The 23,462-nt window shown below is 30.7% G+C and overlaps 1 protein-coding gene across 2 annotated transcripts in view; it reads left to right on the forward strand.

Annotated features, from left to right (window-relative positions):
- The window catches only part of LOC124371103 (dynein beta chain, ciliary-like), a 186,171-nt gene that overhangs the window by 66,906 nt on the left and 95,803 nt on the right, over positions 1 to 23,462 (forward strand). For both annotated transcript variants that reach the window (XM_046829419.1, XM_046829424.1), the window contains 7 exons: positions 4,614 to 4,840; positions 8,320 to 8,461; positions 8,556 to 8,789; positions 13,753 to 13,931; positions 17,193 to 17,328; positions 17,412 to 17,546; positions 22,819 to 23,081. In XM_046829419.1, the coding sequence (XP_046685375.1) occupies positions 4,614 to 4,840; positions 8,320 to 8,461; positions 8,556 to 8,789; positions 13,753 to 13,931; positions 17,193 to 17,328; positions 17,412 to 17,546; positions 22,819 to 23,081 (1,316 nt within the window). The remainder of the gene's footprint in view (positions 1 to 4,613; positions 4,841 to 8,319; positions 8,462 to 8,555; positions 8,790 to 13,752; positions 13,932 to 17,192; positions 17,329 to 17,411; positions 17,547 to 22,818; positions 23,082 to 23,462) is intronic.

The raw sequence follows: 23,462 nt of genomic DNA on the forward strand, positions 1-23,462 counted from the left end.
AGATATCCTTTCATTTTATTATAATTATTTTAAAGTATGTTTGGTTCATTATAAAGATGCAATTCGGAAAGCAGTGACATATGAAACATATGAGGAAAACACGTATGAGAAAAAATATTTCAACAAACTTCACATGATTGTTTTCAGTATTTTTGTGAAAATATGTATATTTCCTTACAACAATAATGGTTTCATTGATATTTTTTTGCCGTTGCTTCTAACAAATATAAAAATATGAAGAATTATAATAAATACTAATACACTGAACTAAAATCAAAATTAAGATACTGCTATTTATAGATGAGTTACACCAGATTTTTTATGATTATGTCAAAAGTGCCATTTTGAGGATGGCCTTTTTAGCAAGTAAGTTTACTTGGATTTAATGGCTGGGGTACTTAGAAGTAAAACTGAATTAATGGCCTGACCTTCAAAGGGTTAGGATTAGTAAAGGACTATATTACACAATATTTTATGACCTTTGTGCTGATAAAAGTAATTTTTTACTTTTGGATAATTATTTTATATTTAGTTATTTTATATTTTGCAAAAGAACAAAACTGAACTATTTTAAAATTAGTTTACTAAAAATTTAAGGACAACATTTTTGGGTAGAGGTAAATATTTTTTCTTCAACAATTATCCAAAACATATGAAGCTTAAAATTAAAAAGAAAACACATAAAGTGGCTTATTTTAAATTCCTTGTTACACAATTTTTCACCATCTTTAGCAAATTTCTATTATAAAAACTGCTCTGAGTTCCAGGTTTTTTTATATAGATTAATCATTTGGAAAAGTGATCAAGTCACTCTGGTTAGTATGTCATCCGTATTCTGAAGAGGATTAAAATTTAGTTGAAGGAGGTAAACGGTTGTAGTTTAAGGAGGATCTTGTGATCTTTTGTGCTACATCATTTGCTGTTAGAGGAATTTGTATGTTTGAATATGTCTGAGCCCAGTGTTTAAGCTGAGATGAAAATTTTCTATTCAAAAATGCTACAAGCTCTTCAAAATTTTTAGCAAAACTATTCATCCTGTAGCACTTATTAATAACATTGCTGTTCAGCAGAGATTTCAATAATACTTAACGAAAAACAGTCTGGTTCTCTAATACTTTAGCCTCCAGGACCAATATTTACATTAATAAATATATTATTTAAATATTTAGAACCTCAATAATGAAAAGGTTTTTGTGAAGATATTTGATTAAAAAATATTTAGTTACAACATGAAATTGTAAATTTATTGTCAAAGTGTACAAAAGACCAAAAAGTCTTCTCTTAATAAAAAAATAAAATAAAATAGTATGGTGGTTTTTTTGATTTTGTATAGAACAACTTTTAACATCAGTTTATCTTTAAAAAACTAATTAGGCCCTACAAACATCATTACATATGTAGCCTTTATTTTGTAAACACCAAAGTTTAAACCTCATTGAAATGGATTCCTTTCTATTAGAACCTTTAATAGATATCATTAACAAATTGCTTAAATTGTTTATACTTAACCTTTTACGAATGTCTGTAATTAAATAATAAAATCTGACTATAACATAACCTTAAAGAATCCCCAGTACTAGTTACAGACACCAAGACAAGACGTTTAGAAGCGCACAACTTTTGTTTTTGTTTGTATGTGTGTCAAGAAATCAGAAATTTACTGCCACGTAACAATACATAATTGTAGTAGATAAGCTCTACAATGAACAGGTGATTCGTCAATATAATTTAAAATATACTTATCCTAACAAAATTTATAAACGTAATTAATAATTCATTGATAAATAATCGATATTAATCATACAAAAAGTGATCCAGTATGTGTGTGAGTGTGTGTGTGAGTGTGTGTGTGTATATATATATATATATATAGACATTTTTCTATTAATCACAAAGACGAAAAAAACTAGTAGTCTTACACGCTATTCACCATAACAAAAGCTTTGAGAATTGCTATAAACTCAAAGCTATAAGCAAAATTACAACTTGTGAAAATACGAGTAGCTCTCAAAATGATTTAAATTTAAGGAATAATAAATTGGCACTCTAACTTATATTAAAATCGAAACAACCATATGGATTTAACATTCGCTAAATTATTGTTTTCCACTTGAATCTTTCGATTCTATTTACAAATTTATCTAAATTCAAAATTGTATTATATTATATTATGTTATTATTTTAAATTAACAACTAATCCAAACGTTTAATTGTCAAACTTGTTATTTACATTTTTAGAAAGTTTATTATCAGGTGTTTCTCTTTTGTTTGTTTATTTCATTCTGTGTATTTAAAAAAAAGTGTTCTTGATAAAGTTATATAATTACAACGAAATATTGTACATAAAATAATTGTAGTTTCTTTTAAAATTGCTATAAGAGTATATATCAATATGTATTCTCTTCATGTGAACATAAAAAACCAAATATTGGTAAACTCTTTTTATGAATTTTCGTGTCAGCATACTTCTTCAGATAACAAAAAGTGTATAAATATTTACAGAATCAAATAATTAAACTAACTAAATAGAAACAAGAAAAAGAACTTAAATAGAATAATAAACAGGGGAAAATACCTCACAGCTGATGTTTCATCATAAACACCAAAGAGTAAAAATTTTGAAATTAACGAATGTTCAAACCTAAAGGAAATTTTGACCTTAAAACAAGTTGGTGAGGTTCTCAAATTAAACCTATTTAAATTTTCGTTGGCATGCAATGGAACATTATTGATGCCTTTTAGTTTGTAACAGTTTTCAATTTTGTCCTGATTATGTTCCCTGGAATGTACAGCGAGGGGCTTGTCATCTCCATGAACAATACTGTAACGGTGACCTGTCATTCTGATATGGAGAGGTTAGAGGTTTGGCCAATATATTGTTTATTACAAAAATTACAATTTAGCTGATATATTATATTACTTGAATTACAATCAATTGTTCCTTTAATTGGATACGTTTTATTGGTTATGTTACTACTAAAAATTTTTGACTAGAGGACATAATTTTGCACGTACCACAACGTGGTTTTTGACAGAGTTTACAACCGTTAAAAATTTTCTCTTGATTTTTGTGTTTAAGATTGGTTTGGACTAGCATATTTTTAAGATTTGACGGCCTTCTAAAGATGACCCTAGGTGGTTTTGAAAATATATCTTTAGTTTCCGATGATGACTGTAGAATATGGAAAGCACTTTTAATTATAGGGTTTATTTTGTTAAGTCCGGGGTAGAATTTGGTAATAAATTTAGGTTCATTTACAGGAAAAGATTTGTTGTAATTAAAATTTTTTGTCCTATTAATTTGATTTTTTACAAGTTTGTCGGGATAATTTAAATTTTTGAATGTGTTTGTTAATTTGTTAATATAATTTGTGAAATCAGACTCTTTGCTACATAAATTCTTTGCTCGAATGGCTAAACTTTTTGGAATACTTTTTTTACATGTGTAGGATGGCAACTAGTATAATTTAAGTAATTCATAGTGTTGGTATCTTTAACGTGAATTTTTGTTTTAAGAAAGCCTTCTTCTAAAAACACATCAACATCTAGGAAGGTAATGATTGTGTGAGAATATTTCCAAGTGAAATTTAATGTTGAAAAGTTGTTTAGGGAATATAGAAAATCTTTAAGGAGATCTTCACCATGTTGCCATATCAGGAAAATATCATCTATGTAACGATACCAGATCAGAGGAAGTTTATTTTGGGTATTTAAGAAATTTTGTTCAAAGAAGCCCATAAAAAGATTTGCATAAGAGGGTGCCATTCGTGTTCCCATGGCTGTACCTTTTATTTGTAAATAGAAATCATCTTTGAATTTAAAACAGTTCATTGTTAGGATAAACTCTATTAGTGTTAAAAGGAAAGAAGTAGAGGGCTTTGAATGTGCGGATCTGTTATCAAGGAAATGTTTAGTTGCGTTTATGCCTTCATCATGTGGGATGTTGGTGTATAGTGATGTGACATCAATTGTGGCTAGGATTAAATTCTTTTGTAAAGGTTGGGTAGTTTGGGAGAGTTTAACAATAAAATCATTAGTATTTTTAACATAAGATGGAAGTAGTTTTACAAAAGGCTGCAGTTGGTCGTCAATGTAACCTGATATTCTTTCAGTCGGGCTCCCATAACTGGCAACAATTGGACGTCCTGGTGGTGGTCTGACATTCTTATGAATTTTCGGAAGTGTATAAAATGGGGAATTTTGGTGTTAGTATGCTTATAATTCTCTGTGATAAATCTTCGTCTTTTCCTCGTTGTTCAAAAAACGTTTTTATGGTTTCGTTAAATTCTTTGGTTGGATCTGTCTGCAGTAGTTGGTAAGTTTCATCATCAGCCAGTTGTCTCTGTACTTTATATATATATATATATATATATATATATATATATATATATATATATATATATATATATATTGAAAATTGGTTTTTAATATGGTGAAAAAAATAATTCAGCACCTCCAGCCAAAAAATTAAATGATTTCAATTTAATGTTGATTTGCTCATAAACAAAATGTTCAAATCATATTGTGAGACCATTAATCCAGTTAATTTAGCATGTAAAAAGTTGGCTGTTACTAATCTGTATAAATTTCTACTTGGTTCTTTTTTATGGTAGGGATTGCTGGATGACATGGCCAAGACACCTAATGTTGTCAAAGGCACAAATAAGTTTGGACTTTTTGAAAAACTGGAAGCGCTGAAGGTTGAACTGACTAAATGTGAGAAGGCCTTGGCTGAATACTTGGAGACCAAGAGGTTGACTTATCCTCGATTCTACTTTGTCTCTTCAGCTGACCTCCTGGACATACTGTCCAATGGGAACCAACCTGAACTGGTCTGCAAGTAAGTGTTGATGCTTCCAACTTATACGAGGTATGGCTATTAAATAACGGGACTGACACTGCAGTGGAATGAGTGCGCATGCGCCAACCAACAATGACCAACAGCTGTGTAGTTTGAGACTTCCTCTTCAGAATGCAGTTAGTCTCGTTTCTGTAAACAACATCGTTGTGTCATAACCTTCATTTATGTAAGTGTTGTTATTTTGTTTTGCCGGAAAAATGGTTAGCGTAATAATAGAGCAACGAATTGTTATTAAATTTCACGTTAAACTTGGAAAAACCGCTACCGAAACCTATAATTTACTAAAAGAAGTGTATGTCAGTGAATGTTTATCGCGGACTCGTGTTTTTGAATGGTTTAAGCATTTTCAAGATGGTCGACAAGACGTGGAAGATGATTCGCGGCCAGGTCGTCCTTCAACATCAAAAACGGAAGACAATGTCGAAAAAGTTGCTAATTTGATTCGGTCTGACCGACGATTAAGCATTCGTGCAGTTGCTGAATCTGTAGGCATTGATAAAGAATGTGTACGGAAAATTTTACATGAGAATTTGAACATGCGAAAAGTGTGTGCAAAAATGGTACCAAAAATTCTTACGATTCGTCAACAAGCAGCTCGTAAAAATGTTTGTACTAACACTTGAATGCCATTGAAAATGACCCAAATTTATTGGAAAGAATAATAACATGTGATGAATCGTGGTTTTTTACTTATGATCCGGAAACGAAGCGCCAATCCATGCATTGGAAGACCTCAACTTCACCGAGAGCCAAAAAAGCAAGAATGAGCAAGTCAAAATTTAAAGCAATGATGATTGTTTTTTTCAACATTCGTGGGATTGTGTACCTACACTGGGTTCCTGAAGGTCAAACAATTAATCAACATTACTATCTTGAGGTACTTAATAAACTACGTGAAAGAGTAAGAAAAAAACGACCCGAAATGTGGAAGGACACATCATGGATTTTGCACCAAGACAATGCGCCAGCTCATTCCGCGTTATATGTCAAGCGGTTCCTGACCAAGTACAGCATCCCAGTGTTAGAACATCCACCTTACTCGCCAGACCTAGCACCATGCGACTTTTATCTTTTCCCTAAGGTGAAATCTGCATTGAAAGGTACGAGATTTGAATCCGTAGGAGCTGTTCAAGAAAAAGCAGCAAGACTCCTGAAAGAGTTGACAGAAGATGACTTTCGGCATTGTTTCCAACAATGGAAAATTCGCATGGAGCGTTGCAGGGATAGAGAAGGGGTGTATATTGAAGGTGATAATAAGTAATTATGTTTAAAATGAAAATAAATTTTTTTACAATATCAGTCCCGTTATTTAATAGCCATACCTCGTATAATCAATTGAGTTCTACATTTTAATCCAAAAGTGCATTGTGTAACTTGCATTGTACCGAAGGAATATATACTTGATCTAAAAACGTATGTTAGTATGTTTTAGATAAAGATACCCTCCGATCATCACCCTCTCTTGAATGTTGAGTTTAGCTCCATTTATATGCACTATAGTTACAGAATGGTGCATTTACAGTTATGTTAAGTAGATCTGACTGATGTAGGAGTATTCTCTAAGTATCCTATCCTAGTATTAGTAAGGGGAATCGGACTTTTTAGTTACTTACGGTTTAGTTATAAAAATAGAATTCCTAAATTGAATTTAAGAACACACACGCACACATGCACCCAAGCAAGGCCAGTCTATTGTATAATGTAGGCCTGAGTCCTGAATACTGTGTTGTCAAAAGACCCAAGTGAAGCTCTGCTGCATTCAATGGTAATACGAGCCCGTTTGGGCTCATAATTGTTAGTATTTTATAGTTTTTCTATTTCAATTGAAGGCACTTAAATACCATATTTGCTGGATAACATTTTGCATTCCTTAAAATTAGTTTGTTATTAAAAATAGATTATATTTTCTTTTAACATTAGATAATAAACTGACATATATACTTGTAATCCTTTATACAACAAGAGAGTTTATAGTAAGCAACTAATTACAGATGATTTGCACACTTACAATCAATCAACTGTGATAAAATACATGAGGAGTATATGGTCAGCCAAGTGGATAGTGTGGCATAGCAATTGGTGGTGGGGCCTGTATTATTGTCTGCCAATCAACATTTTCTTGTGTGATGGCGGAATGCGGTGATTCCGAACCTTCGTCACCTTGAAATGAATTACAATCCCCTCCAGATTCCGGGTACCATAAATGGTAGCATGTCACTCCTCTTCAGACAACCCAACTTTAAAATAGTAGCCTGAAAATGTTACAAAGTGAGCACTCTTGATAACGCTCTTTCCGAACAGATTACACAAGTACACTGACGAACTTAAGTTGCAGTCAGTTACTGATTGGCACTCGGACATATATCTCAAAACTTTCAGAGTAACCCATGTCTTACTTCTACAGTAAGTTGTAAAGAACGTTTTTATGAAGCATTGTAAGCGGTAAGGGATAGTTGTATTGTTGTAGAGGATATGAGCTGTATACCTTTACACAACTGTGTCTTGTTACCAACAACCACTGATCATAAAAAGTAACAAATCTCGTTTAACCCTGTACATAGCATGTATCCATCTAGATAAATCATCCTTACTGTGTCTATTCTCAGCAGTGTGACTCATTCACTGTGTACTGCCAAGGAAAGAGTAAATCTTTAATCAGTAGTCTTCATAAAATCCTTAGATTTGTACAAATATCTAAAAAGAGTTATTCTTTTAAAATTGTTATAAAATTAAATAGCCCGTTTAAATTATTCCTTTCCTAAAATTATAAATAGTCGTAATTTATATTTTTTTGAAAAAAATATTGACAAATTCATTGAACATGGTCATTGTTGTAAAGCTGCATGCAACATTTTAAAAGTATACAATTCGTAATTTCGAGACAGAGAAATACATGAAAAATTGTAATGTTACTTATGTGAGTAACTAGGTATTTCTGAATGATTTCAATATGATATTTATGTATATTTTTGGCTCAGAAACAATGCATTACAATATTTTTGAAACATCCTTGTATATTGTTACACGACAGTAAAAATTCAATTTCTTAGCTATCTATTCTCAAATTGTAACAAATAAGGAAATTAAAGTTTTGTCATTTTGTTTGTTAGTTTTAAAGCTACTGAATTGCTCCTAATTGTTCATAACCATTTAATATATATATATATATAAAATTACCATTTCATTATAAATATTTGATTCATTCTATTTGTTTTTTATTTAAATTACAATTAAATTGTTACCTAAATTGTTGTGCAGTTTTGTTACATTATATACCATTATGTAAAATTTAATGTAAATTAGGTTAACCCAAATTATTTAATGTAACAGATAAAACCTAAAAATGTATGGTTATATAGATAGGTCTTAATTGACATGTCTATTATGCTAGTTATTTTGTGTTTTCACCTAACTTCAGTGTAAAGACTCCAAAGTTATTGTGCTGAGTATTGTTATAGACACTTACCGAAACTGTATGATTCTATCGACAAGCTCAAGTTTGTGATGGAGGGCAACAAGATGACAAAACTAGCCAGAGGAATGTTCGCCAAGGACGGAGAGTATGTGGAGTTCAACAACAATTGTGACTGCAGTGGGCAGGTAACGGTTCATAACTATTCAGTCAACAAAAGCAACTAGTTGAAAACCTCTCCATGGTAAGAGGTGATGGTTATTTTGTTTGTATGGTTGGCAGGTAGAGAGATGGCTGAATAATGTGACAGATGCAATGAGGGCTACCGGCAGATTCTACTTCTCGGAAGCTGTTGTCACCTATGATGAGAAACCAAGGGAACAATGGCTGTTTGACTATCCCGCTCAGTGCGCTCTATGTGGTACCCAGATTTGGTGGACCACCGAGGTCAATATGGCATTTGCTCGTTTAGAAGAAGGCTATGAGAACGCCCTCAAGGATTATCAGAAGAAGCAGGTAAATCTTGAATATTATTATAATTCTTCATTGTGCAAAACACTACAATAAATATTTAAGTATCTTATCTAATCCTATCTCTCTTGGACTGACACGCCTGTCAGTTAATAGGTTCACACTGCACTGATACATTGTTAAGAAAATTAAATTTTGAAATATTTAGGCATTTTATTGGAGGCCCACTTTCAGTCAACAGATGTTAAATTGAAACTACCAATATGCACCTGAGCGAATCTGTATCATGATTGCCTTAACCATTATAACACACCATATCAGTATGGTTTCCTTATCACAGGTTGTCAGAATTGATATATTTTCACTTCCTTGATATTACTTGACTATTTGGTATATTTTGATATTTCACGTTCTCTTCTTTTTATCTATTGGTAGTAGTATAACATTTTTGCAAGTACTTTTTTTGCCAAAATATATTGCGTGTTTATTTTTGTAAGTAGATTGATTATGTTATTTAATCCATACAGAATATGATTGTTAAAATAACTTAATGCTACAGTTGCTGCATCAGGCCAAACATCCGTAGTTGTAAGATGTAGCTCGTCAGGCGAAGTGCCCCGATAGCGATTTGAAGCAACTGGTAGCCATTTTCATTAGTTTCCCACTTTTGCTATATCCTGATGGATTTTGACAAAACCATTTATAATAGAAAGAGTTGGATATTTTGCAGGACATTGTCTTTTTTGGCAATGTATTTGTAGTGGAGTAAATGAGATTGAAAGATTGTATAAAATTGATATATGTCTGGCCAATTTAACCGATAAGTTTGTATTATAGATATTAACGTATGTAATGATGATTTATTTGGTAGTACAAAAATCACTAATTTTTATACTTAAATTAATCCTATTACCTTCAATAAATTTGGAGACAATCAAATTGGAATGCTTTGCGGAGTTGTTTTTCAAGTTTTCAACAACGTTTCTTCTGCCTGTATAAGGTGATCATTCTGCTCCATTTTGTGTTTTATTCCTGCTTAAGTTATCTTTCTCTCTCATGGCTTTACAGGAATTCCTTCTGTATAACGATTTATTATCAGTTTCTCCAACCTCTAAGTACTTTTTCTTTGTCTAAAGTCTACTTGTCAGACCATAAAAATAATCTTTACTTTTCTTTCTTCTTTCCTCTGCTATTAAGTTATAGCAATGAACTATCAAACTACTCATCAGTTACCATTTCCCTATGCTATGTTAAATGAATTTTTAAACTGTCAACTGGAAACACCAAATAATCAGCTTCCTACAACTAGAGCTATTCTGAAAGAACTCTCCTATGTAGAAGTAATTGGATCTCTGTTTTTGAGGTGTTAAGTCGGTTTACTGTGAATGTTTCTAAGTCAGTGGGTGATACAATGTTGATCAATAAATCTGGCCTAAATTCTGTTGTCTGTTAGAGCATGGGGATGACTTCTGACAGTATACAACAAAATAAAACATCCCTTTTGATTATCGAATATTTAATTTTCATAGTCAACATAGAAATATGTCTGCATCTATTTTCCACGAAAATATTCAACTTTTTTTCAAAAAGTTACTAATCATAACCATAGAAGAAATTCAACCATATAATCATTCTCAGTGAGCACAAGTTATTTCTGAGTGATGTGAACAGGTTTGTTATTCCATGATATATAGTTGCAGCTTACCATGTACATCAATCATATCAAAGAGGAGGTGTACTGATTATGGTTCCTGATTTAAGAAAATAAGTAAAGAAAATCAGTACTCCTTCTATAAATTTAAATACTGATAAATCTTTTAGTGCCATGCAATTAAGATAGAGCAACTTAAAAATGTATTGTAGTAAGATTATATAGAGCTCCCTTGATAATGTTCAGGAGTTTTTAGTAAGAATGAATCAAGCCATAATTGTTGTGTCTGAAATTACTGATAAAATAGTTTTTGAAGGTAACATCAATATTAACATTGGGAAAGGTACAATAAAACAAAGTTTTATTAATTTTATTAAAACACTTGGAATATATTGTACAATTGATGTTACTGCTAGAGTAACAGATTAGACCAAAATCTTCTACAGATCTTATTATGACAGTGAAAGACAATTAAAGAGTTGCATTCATTGATAATAGAACTTTCTAACCATTATGTAAATAAGAAAAAATAAAGATGCTCCATGATTTATTATATTTGTTTTAAATTTAAGATTTTAATTCCATGTCTCTGTGTGTTCTTAATACTTTTTTTTATTTTGGTAGATTTAAGTATTTATTTCATATTTATTATGATATATATGACTGGAAACTAGTATATTTATACAATATCACTTGAATCAAGCTAAACAATTGTTATTTTGACGAAGCCTATTGTAATCTTTGGAGTACTTAATGGCCAATAAAACTTCTGATTTTTGATTATGGGCAAATCTTCACAATAAATAAACTTATAGACAACAGAAATATTTTCTCTAGCCATATTAATGTAAAGAAAAGAATTTTCAGTGAGCAAAACATCAACTCATTTCTGTTTGACTTGAATTAGGACAATTTATTGGACTTGTATTTATCTCTGTGTGAGATGAAGTCTTCTTATTTTTAGTTTATTCAAAAGAATACCATAAAAATATAACTGGATTGATAGTGAGTTAAAAAATGAAAGAGAAAAATTAAATAATAGTATTTATCACTGTAGACAGTGTCAAAATCATTCGTACAGAAAAAATGTAGATAGCTAAAATTACAAAACAATATTATTAACGAGAAAAGTAATTACATTAGTCATAAGATTAAAGAATCCACTAATGTCTTAAATAAAAACCTATCAAATCTGATCAAATAATAATCCTATAGTTGTAATGGTAAATAATAATTTGATGTCAAACCCCAAAGAGGTATTTAATGTTTTACATTGTTTATGTTCATATGGTGGAAAGTTACATAAATATATAAATCATTTAAAAAATTTGAATCCTTCTATTAGAGACAAATTTTCATATCACCTTCTTTTCATTTTAAGTCACTGGATGAAAGAAAATTACTTAAAATTATAGGTTGCATTAAACCAAAGTGGTCCTCAGGGTATGATGAAATGCCTACAATGTTATTCTTAAAAGCTAAGAAAATCTTGTCATACCCAGGTACACATAATCAATGGTTCTATTATAATCACATACTACTACACATATACTACTGAGTTAAACATTTCAAAAATTTTTCCATTGTTTGGATAGAGTGACAAAAATGATCCCAATAATTATTGTCATGCTGCGGTACAGTGGACACTGTCAAAAGTAATTGAAAAGTGCATGCTTCACCAGTTAACTCAATTCTTTGTAATGGATTTATTGTTAGATTTTGAACAGCTTGGATTTAGACATAAAGGTTTTTGTGCAACAGCTTAAGTTGATTATGTAGAAAATATTATTAAAACATTAGATAAAGATAATAATGTCATTGCAGCAAATCAAATTTTGGATTTGACAAAAGTATTCAACAATGTTTCCAACAGCAAATTAATAGACAAATTATCACATTTAGAAATGAAGATTGCAGAACTGTTATGGTTTCAATCTTATTTTGTAAGTCTTCAACAGTATGATAGAATTTAAAATAACTTCAGAATGTACACTTACAAACTACAATATCCAATTTTAAAGAAATTAAATACTCAGTTCTCCAATAATCATTGCTGGGACCATTTTAATTTTTATGTTATACAACCAATTTAAAGCTGTATTTAAATTCTGCCTCATTTGGACTAACATTTAGGTATGTATGCTGATGATATCAGTCTGCTACTTTATGACAAAAATCAGCAAATAGTACAAACAAAATGCATCATTTTTTTGTTATGTTATCAAATTCAATTTGTGTTTAAGGTTTGTTAGAGCTCCAGTTCATGAAACTTTCAGACAATAGCTCTGGCATCTGCTACTGTCAAAGGAGCGGAAATTTGTCTACAGTTCTTCAGCCAGATTTCTATAATTTGAACTTTACCTTTGGACTGGTGAGGCTGATTACTAAGAGTGGCTGGCCCTGTTTAAATTTAAATTCAGCAGCTGCCACAAGTTTAGGTGTGGAGTTCGTACTAGTGTACTAGGTTTTATATTTAACAATCCCAAGCACCTTGACCAGAATATAGAGAAATACCTGTACAACCCTATCAAAGAGGAAATGCTTGAATTATGCTAAAGTACTATGGCTATCATGGGAACCTAGATTTTCAATCCACCTCTCATTTTTAAAGAACAACTTTGCACTCTGTGATTGATTTCCCTGTGACAAAATTTGTTTGATAGAAGGAAACAAGCATATTTTGTTTTAATAAACAAAGATTCTTACACATAACATGTGTTATGAAAGCACAAGACAAAATTCTTCTGGGAGTTTTTCATCATTATTTCATCTTTGGTAGTGTATACAATCCAGACCCTAAAATTGGCTTGTGGAAGTAGAAAATGTATTTTTTATAATTTTTTTCTTTTATTAATTTGTAACCACCTTTAATAATTTTCTGTGACGCTAGAGATAATATAATATGAGGAAGATGGAAAAGAGAAGATAAAAGAAACAAGTGTGTATTTATGAGTTATAGGATGTGTTATGAGTGAGTACTTCTCTTAACAGATCCCAAGATCTGGAGAAGAGAAAATTCTGGGTCCCCTTCCTACCTCTTACAACATGGTGGGAAAGTATTCTGCAACACACCCTTCCACTCATGTATAGAAGTATGTTAATCCATGCATAGTGAAGTATAACCTCATGATTAGGGTCAATTGATCAAAGTGTGTAATAATTTATATAAAATGTCATAGATCACATGGAATGTGAATTTTTCTCTTTGTTTTTTTTTTTTTATTGAACATTATTGTGTTAAACATCAGATTGCCTAGTTCAGTAGTACCGAGTTCACAAAGTACCGTCATCACTTGTTACCAGTGTTAGGATTAATTACAAAAAAATTCTGCAATCGAAATTACATTTTATTTACAGATAAGCCAGCTTAACACTCTAATTGGTCTCTTGCTGGGGGAGCTCACAGGAGGTGACAGATCAAAGATCATGACTATCTGTACAATAGACGTGCACTCACGAGACGTTGTGGCCAAGATGATCTTAATGAAAGTGGAGTCAGCTGCATCATTCCAGTGGCAGTCGCAGTTGAGACACAGGTGAGCACTTCAGTATTTGAACACTATTAGAAATTGGTGACGCCAACAAAGACCACAATAAGTGGCAACTTTTCCTGAAAATCCAAACACTTTGCTAAATGATCGAAGAGTTTGTACATCAGTTTATTTTTACATATTGATTCTTTAAAATTTTATTTTTTTAGTTGTTATGTTGTATTTTGATTTTAACTATTGTTAAATAATTTGAAATGTTACTATTATAAATCAATGTAGTGTTATTTATAATGCTTTATTGTTGTCTATTTCAGGTCTGTAATTTGTTATGTTTCTTGTTGTTTATTAATCCTTATAAATTTTAGCGTAATATAATACACTTTCATAGTAATGATATACTAACTTCTTCTGTAGTAAGATAGTTGTCATGTATTAAAACTACTCAAACATTCAAACAATTCAGATTATCCCCAATGAATAGTATGCCTTCTAGACCGGGCATACTATTCTATTGAAGAATTTGTTTGAATTAAAACGATGTTAGCACTTATTTTTTAAAATAATATAAATTTAGATTTTGTTATGTAGTCATGACAATTTTTTTCTTTCTCTTTTTTCAGATTTAAGTAATTTGTCATCTTAGATTTAGTAATTCCAGCTTTAAGAAAAGTTTAAAAATTAATATGACAAGTTTACTAAGCTAAGTGTCAAATGTAAACCTGTGTGACAGTGAATAAATACAATACAATACATTCTGTAGTCTGCTTAGAATTTTTACAATACTTTGACGAAGTCTATTGTAACTGTTTTGTTGTTTAACAACTAATAGAGGAATCTTGATCCACATACTAAAAAAAATACAACTAAATTTATAAAGAACGTCAAACATAATTTTCAGAATCACAACTGCTAATCAAATTATTAATGTACATGCTGCTAAGACTAATCTCTTCTCTGTTTTTTTATGTAATATTACATTCATAGCGATTGCATAAAAGTGTGTTACTAATGTGAAATTACACATTGTTATATTGTTCCTGTTTTATTCTGTTGTCTGCCGTAATATTACTCAACAAGCATTGGTGAGTTCGCTGTAGTCGCACAGTGCAGACAGCTACCGCGTGTTGTTGCTTGTCACCTGTCCTGGAGTGTTTATTTATTCACTAGTGTTATTATTTATTCATTGTGTATTATAAAATCTGTCTGTGACCGTAGCAGTTTTTATCAGTACAATCGACCTTCTATTGTATTGACTCTCCCCCTTATTCTGTTTGATAAGATCCTCGCACAGGCTAGTGGCCCATGAGGACAGACAGAATAAGGCTTAAAAGGGAATCGGCTTCTCCTTTGTAAAAAAAAAAACTAATATTTATTGTGCCATAGAAATATCCAATGTATAAATAGATTATTGGTTTATATGATGATTAAATGAACACATATAGTGATAATGACTTAGTGGACAACATCAAAAAATTTTATTTAAATTTGTTGAAATTCAAGTCTGTGGTGGTGTAATGTAGTGATCATTAAATTATCCACTTATCAGTCATTTGTAGTTCTGTGTTTTACTTATACCTGTTTTATTTACCAATAACTACCTCAATTCTCACTTTAAATTTTCAGTCAAAAAGGGCAGTAAATTATTAACTTTCCTAATTTTGAACTCAAAACCATTAATTAATTTAATTTAAAGACACATTTTAATGTGAAATAGAAAATGATACATTTTCACAGAGTACGTGTTATCCAAACTATAGAACCATCACTTCCAATCACCAAAAACCTCTCCTGATCTTGAACTAGTAATTAATTCTATTACAAACAAATAAATATAACTTTATACCCTGACCGACTATATTAACGCAATTTAATCAAATTTGACTTTAATGACACTAATATCTCACTCACGTCCTCCATGGTTGGTAGCTAACAGCTAACTACTTGTTTATAGAAATTCTATTCGAGACAGTTGCTTATTATATCATGTGACTTCAGCGACCAATCCTAGGCCTTTTTTCATGAATATGTCCTTTTTTGGCATGATATATTTAACAGTGCTATTGTTTTTTATATCCCAAATAAAAATAGTTATTGTCAATATAGAATTAGAGTAATATTTCTTATTCGTTAAAGTAAATTATTGTTTATTTTTAACTTATTACAAATTATTCAAAAAGTCTGATGCAATACTAGAAGCCAGATAATAACTTTTTCCATGTGTTTTTAGTGGTTACACCCAACAAATCATTTTTAAAAGTAACTTTAAACTGTAAGAAGTAGTATGAATTTCAGTGTGGGTAACCAAATATTTCAGATTTGCACTTCATTAATTATAACATATCAACATTTCATGGCATTATTAGGTCAAGAAATAACAGTTTATAACAAAACAAAACATTGTCATGCAACAATTTTGGGAAAGTAAGAACAAATATAAAAATCAATTACTTGTGGCATCAAATGAGTTCCTACTGCTGGGCCTGTTAAGTCCTAGACTAAAGTACACTTTAAAAGAAATAATGTTTTTAATATATTAGATTTTCTATGTTCTTTGTAGTATATTACACATGTGTTCATGATTTAAATGTTTCACACAATTTTACTGACACTTTGTCACAAAATCTATGTATAGCACTTACTAAAATTATTTTATTGAGAATATATGTGGATGGCAGCCCTTTTGGCAAAGGGAACAGACAGTTCTTGATCTTTTCTGTTACTCCTGTCACATTTGGTTGCCTTATTTAAGGAAATCCAGCAGGTTTTTACTTTGTTACCAGGTAGTTTGATTAGCAAAGAGATGCGTTTTGTCTACACATCATGCCACAATCACCAGCCCCATCAGTTACAACACTGATTTCAGCCATCCCTCTACTTCTATATCTTCAATAATGCAAATTATAAACTGGTATCATAACTTTGGTTTTTATTGTGTTGTTGGCAATTTTCTCAATCAATGACATGCATTCACTGTTATTCTGACATCTTTGAAAGACTCTTGAATACAAAAATTTTGAAAAAGGTTAGTATTTAACCACATACTACCCTTATAATGTGCCTATAAGAGACTCATGAATAGGTAGCTCATATAACAATGTCGAAACAAGCAATTACAGTAATCATTTGAGAATTTGACATTCCTGGAAAGCATTGTAGCCTCTTGGTTGTCTCTAGGTAAACAAGAATTGTCTGCAAAGTGAATAATAAAAATGATGCTATTTCTAAAAGCATTTTCTTGAGATGATATACTGTGCATGTATATGTACATATTCCTATAATAAATTTAAAACACTTGGTACATTACAGGTGGGATGTGAATATAAATGATTGCTTTGCAAACATCTGTGATGCTCAATTCCGTTATGATTACGAGTACCTAGGCAACGGTCCTCGACTAGTTATCACTCCCCTAACTGACCGCTGCTACATCACACTTACTCAGGTATGTTTGCTGTTTGTGACTATGAGTTCACATCAGTTCACTACCTAAAAGACCTGCAAAAACTGATCTTAGACTTGTTACAGTCACTTCATCTGATAATGGGTGGAGCCCCTGCTGGTCCAGCAGGCACAGGCAAGACTGAGACCACAAAGGATCTGGGCAAGGCCATTGGCATCATGGTGTATGTTTTTAATTGTTCTGAGCAGATGGATTATAAGGTAATGATAATATATTTTTATTGATACTAGAGTATGTATTAAGTGTACAAATTGGTTTATGTGAATATACAGAATGTTTAAAAGTTACTGTATCACTTCCCCATTTTATTTTTAAGGTAAGAAAATCTTTAACATGAATAAAGATATAAATTCCAAACTGTGTAAAATATTTAGTCTAATATTAAGTATATTAGTTATATAATTTAATAACGTGTTTTGAAAAACAAGTTTCATAAAAAATATACCAGATTTCAAAATGGCAGCCATTCAAAATTGTAAAACAGTAATATCCCAAATACGGGAGATTTTATGAAATCTTTATAAGAACAGTAAAGTATTAGTTACTTTTTGATGAACATTTTAATATTAAATTTATTTTGCTTTAACAAATAACAATCGTTTAGCAGAGGCTGCACTAAGTGCCATCCCTCACCTAAAATATACTATTCGAGTTTTTAATATTCTTTAACTGCTAATTGTTATATTTAACAGATGAGATTACTAACTCGTTATCGTTTTAAACACTTGGTATACATATTAATTTAAAACAAACACTCCAATGATATATGTTTTTTATTTTTGTTATTTATTATAATAATTATTATAATATATATATATATATATATATATATATATATATATATATATATATATATATAATATATTATAATTATTACATATAAAAATTATTTTATTTTTATTATTGGAGTGTTTGTTTTAAATTAATATCTAATTTCCAATAAGAAAAGAGCTTCAAGAATGTACTTGTTATACAATTTCTTTTTGGGTATAGAACATGTTGTTTTGTCAAATTGATATTTAAATTTAGTGTTTTGTTTATTTATTGTAACTAAATACCATAAACACTGTAAAAATAACTAACCACTTAAAATAAAACAACTATGGCTTGTAACAGATTGTAAATTAATATTGGTTTTATTTTAGTAAATCAGGAATAATAATAGATTGTTAAATTGTTGGGAATTAAATAAACACGGTATTTTGAATACAAATTAAAGAGTATTTTTAAAAATCAGCAACATAATATGCATAATAGGGCAACCATATATGGTCATTTTTACGGGCTGCCTTCTGATTTGTTGGCTGAATCGTATGAGAGAGGGGTGGATGATGCAACGCCCGAGGATTGAGAATAGTTTGTATGTGGGAGGCACTCAAGCAAGAAGGATCTACTGCTCATCAGAGCCAGCTTGGATCGACCTTGTGGTAATGGAAAAAGGATGTTGTTGGTCCTATGTCAGCAAATAAATATTTCATTATGAACACTGTTAATAATTTTAAAATTTGAATGACAGGAAATTTCTTTTATTTTACTATTTAAGTTCTAAAGCAAGTTGGATTACATTTATAACTGAAAATAATTACTCTATAATTTCTCCTGACTGAACTCGAGTGTGAAATTAATCTTAAAAATCATTAATTAAACTTACGGACAGATTATGGTGGGGATATTGACATTTTTATTGTTCTTTGTATTAAAGTGGTGTGTGGAGGGAAACTCATTATGCAAGGCAGGCCTGTCACGCACTAACGTTATGACTTTATAAACATGTATTCCTTTTAAATAGTTCCTGTTAAATAAATACTTCAAATTGTGTAAGTAGTTGTTTGTTTTTGCAGTTGTTCTAATTATACTCTTCTGTGCAACCAATATTTACAGTTTTTTTGTGCACACCAAACAACAATTCCGTAAAACAGATTCTACACAGGCATAATTTACTGCTTTGCATGTTTCTAAAGATGTGCACTATGACAGAATGATGAGAGCATAACGTCATATATTTCATAAAGTACTGTATGTCTACAAGGGTTCTAAACTGGGATCACTGCTCTTTATAACAAATGATTTTCCAAGCTATATTCTTGACTGGGCCCAACCTGTGTTACGAACAGGTGACAGTCTTATTGGTAAAAAAATCTGAATAGCTTTGGAGATCATTTAATTTATTATATTCCTAAGTAGGACAAAACAGTACTACTAATTTAATGATTTTTTTTCTTAATAAGAATAGAACACATCATATCATGATACTGGAAACCTTTGGTTATCATGTCATATCTGAATTGATAAAATACAATGAAAATGAAGCTAAGTGCCTCAGTGTCATAGTAAAGAACAGTCTATTATGGAATTCACATGTAGATGATCTCCAAATAAAGATTTCTGTATTTTCTGGATAATTTCAAAAAAATGTATAGAAAAATCTTGGAAATGTGTTAAAGGATAAAGGAACAATTGTTGAGGGAGTGTTTATTTAAGAGTTTTAGAGACATTAATAAGAGCATTTTGGATGTGTTGTGAGTTGGAGACAATTAAAAAGTTTTGGAGTTATTACGGAAGAGTATAATGTGCATTTACAAGAGAGAGTTTTGAAGATTACGTAGAGTATGTTGGAAAGTTTTTAAGGACTATACAAGAAGATTTTTTTAAGTATGTAGGAGAATTTTGAAACTTAGAGTCACTTGGTAACATGGAGAAGGAAGGAGAGTGAATTGGGAAAATTTTCCACAAACGATAACACTTAAACGCGTTTCGAGTGGGACCAAGCCTACACCTCGTTGACAAACCAACAATCCATAAATCATTTTGAGAGTGGCAGGGCAAGTGATGCCATGTGCTCAGCCCAAATGAGCAACTTCGTGCACATGGTTAATTCTAGAAAGACTGAGAACGAAGTAGGTGGAAGGTACTCTATGGCAACCACACTTTTTCAATTGTGTGGCCCTGCCTAAGGGGGTATTCACCATGCCCCGACCAATCAAAGACAAGACAATTGATCACAGATTACACAACTTATCTGACTGTATGCAGCTAATTGCAGTGTATCTCACTGAAAATTATATATAAAACTACAAATGTAAAACAAATGAATCTTCAAGTGAAATTATATTTTGTATTATCAAATTATAGACATAGAGTAACAACTCCAGTAATAAAGCTGTATTGTTGCCACGCTATTTGATGCACAATGTTGCTACTTCTGTGATGTTCAAGTGGAAGTGAAAACAAACAATCAAAAGGTCTTTAACATGAAGGTTTATGGAAGGAAAAATAAAAAAGTTGATATGATAATTATCCATTTATAATTTAACAGTTAAAAATATTCTTAATATTTTATTAAATGCTAATTTAAAACCTATTAAATTCCAAGTTTATAAGCAAAATATACAAATTGTATGAATATAGATATTGATTGTAAAAAGCATTTAATTACCTTATCAGATGCTAGATGTGTATTAATTTCTTAGTTTATATAAAAGAGTGGTAATACTTATATGATTTATTTACCATCCCTATCTTTGCTTATTACAACTGTAAATAATTTCTGTTTCATATAGACTTTGAATAGTAGCGTATAATGTCTATTCACAAAATTAAAAGTACGTTTATTATGCATTGAGACTTCCATAAGGCTCTAACTCTTGCTTTATTAGTTATATCGCATTAGTTAGTTTCTCTCAAAAAACTAATCCGAATTGTAGGAACAGCACTCCATTTCACTCTTCCAATAGTTTGGATAAAATAACAGACAATCAAAACCCTATAAGAAGTATGTGATGCTAAAAAGATTCCAAAATAGACTTAATATACACTTTACACTAAAATGAAAAAAGGCTAAATTAGTAAATCCTTTGTTTTGTTAGATTTGAATAAAAAACCCTTAAATCATTAATTAATTGTTTGTTTTTATGGAGCACTCATTGTCATTAAGCCTTTCACTTTGTTTATTAATAACATGAATATGTGGTAGAGAAATAAATATATTTTAAGGAATCAGGATTTTTCTAGACAAGTTTTTAAAAGGTAGTAATATGCACTGCCAATTATAAAGATTTAAATAATTGGGTATCTTGTTTCCCTGTTTTCGAAGAACTGAAAATAATGAATGATACCCCAAGTTTATATATTAAAACCATCATTCAGTGATAAAAGAAAATAGTTACACTACGTTTTGAGATCTGCAATCTTATCTTTTCCTAGGTGCATATCTAACCTAACACATAACTCAAGAATCAAGATGTTTATTGCTACATAACACTCACAATTATACAACTATAAATAGTGTTTTGTTAACAGGGTGCTCGCCAATATATACAATATTGTTGTAACATAATTAAGAGATCATTGCACTGACAAAGTCAGTATTGTATCACAATGCCAAGTCCAAATATTATTAATGTACATTTTTAATAACTATTATTATATTACAGAAGCAATAATTTTATGTTAAAACAAACATGGGCAGTTAGTTAAAATAAATCATTAAAATGACAACCTGTTGCAAACACCATTATAATTATTAAAAAAAACAATTCAGCAGTTAATTAAATATATTATAAATTAAATTATATTAACAAAATAACACCAACCAGAGTCAATAAACAGCCTTAAATTACAAGATAAAATACAGTCAATTACTAAAATATATTCAAGACAAAACCTAATTAATTTAATAAAAACTACATTTTAAATTAATACATATGCTACAGATTGTCCTGCATAAACTCAGGCTCACTGAAGTAAGCTTTACATCTTATTAGTAAAATTCCTACTACATTTTTGAAACCAGACACTGTAAGCTTCTTTAAATAACCAGGTAACTATTTTGTAAAAAAACTTTTCTGCTTTATAATATGGTGAATTTTCAAGTAATATTAATTTTTGAATAGAGAACTCAGTTTGTCTTTGAAACGAGTGTTATACTGATGTTCATTATGAATAATGTGTTCTGAATTTAAGTGACCATGAATAAACATTAAACAATTAATTGTAAATGTACAATGATGGAGTAGTTTAAGTTTTCAGGTATCTAAAAATGTTTTTACACAAAGCCTTCTGTTCAAGAATAATATAGTTCATATCTCTCTTGAATCTTAAACAAAGAGTAAAATTAAACACAAGATGATCAACAAAAGTTGTAGTAGTCTGAAATGATTGTTTTGAAATTGGATGTGCAAGTAAATTTATTGGTCCTTTTTTCATTTTAGAATTTTTAATCTAAAACTTATTTTTTAATTGTTGTGTAGTATTTTTATATCTCAACTAGCCTTACAACAGTGTAATGAAGGTAATAAATAAACTAAGGTAATACAGTAAGTCATTTCATTTCATTGTTATCCTTAATATAAATACTCTTATAGAAGAAAAACTTGTGTCAATCCGTACAAGATTTTCGTACAAACACATATTTCTGATTACGATGTTAAATTGCAGATTAGCATTTGAAAAACCAAACTATTTGCATTCCAGTCATGTGGCAACATCTATAAGGGGCTGGCACAGACAGGTGCATGGGGCTGTTTTGATGAGTTCAACCGTATCTCAGTGGAGGTGCTGTCAGTGGTGGCAGTGCAGGTCAAGTGTGTGCTAGATGCTATCAAAGCTAAGAAGACCAGGTTCAACTTCCTAGGTGAGCTCATTGCACTGATCCCTACTGTCGGGATGTTCATTACCATGAACCCAGGATACGCTGGTCGTGCTGAACTACCTGAGAACTTGAAGGCTCTATTCAGGTAACATTATAGTGAAATATTGAATTGGGTGAAAGAACCTTTTATTTTTATAGTTAAAATGTAAATTTATTCAATATATTATTAGTTAATTTGATTACCCTTTTAGTTTCTTCAGTTTTTTCCAAGTGAAAGAAGAGAAATCTGTATTTTTATATACATTTTTAGGACAGGGATGTACATTTTCTTTGTTGTGGAGAGTCTAAGAAGAACTCTTGAGGTTCAGTTTGACTCTATCTTGACTAGTAGAAAAAGCTGACTTCAGTTAAGGTTACGGTGGGGACGCCCTTTGTAATAACTGTGATACAAAGTTAAAAACTAGAATGGCAAACTAGAAATTCTAGTCAGTTGTATAGCTTTAACCCTCAAATAACTAAGATTTTG

Source organism: Homalodisca vitripennis, chromosome 1 (assembly GCF_021130785.1).
Source record: "Homalodisca vitripennis isolate AUS2020 chromosome 1, UT_GWSS_2.1, whole genome shotgun sequence".
Taxonomy (NCBI): Eukaryota; Metazoa; Arthropoda; class Insecta; order Hemiptera; family Cicadellidae; genus Homalodisca; species Homalodisca vitripennis.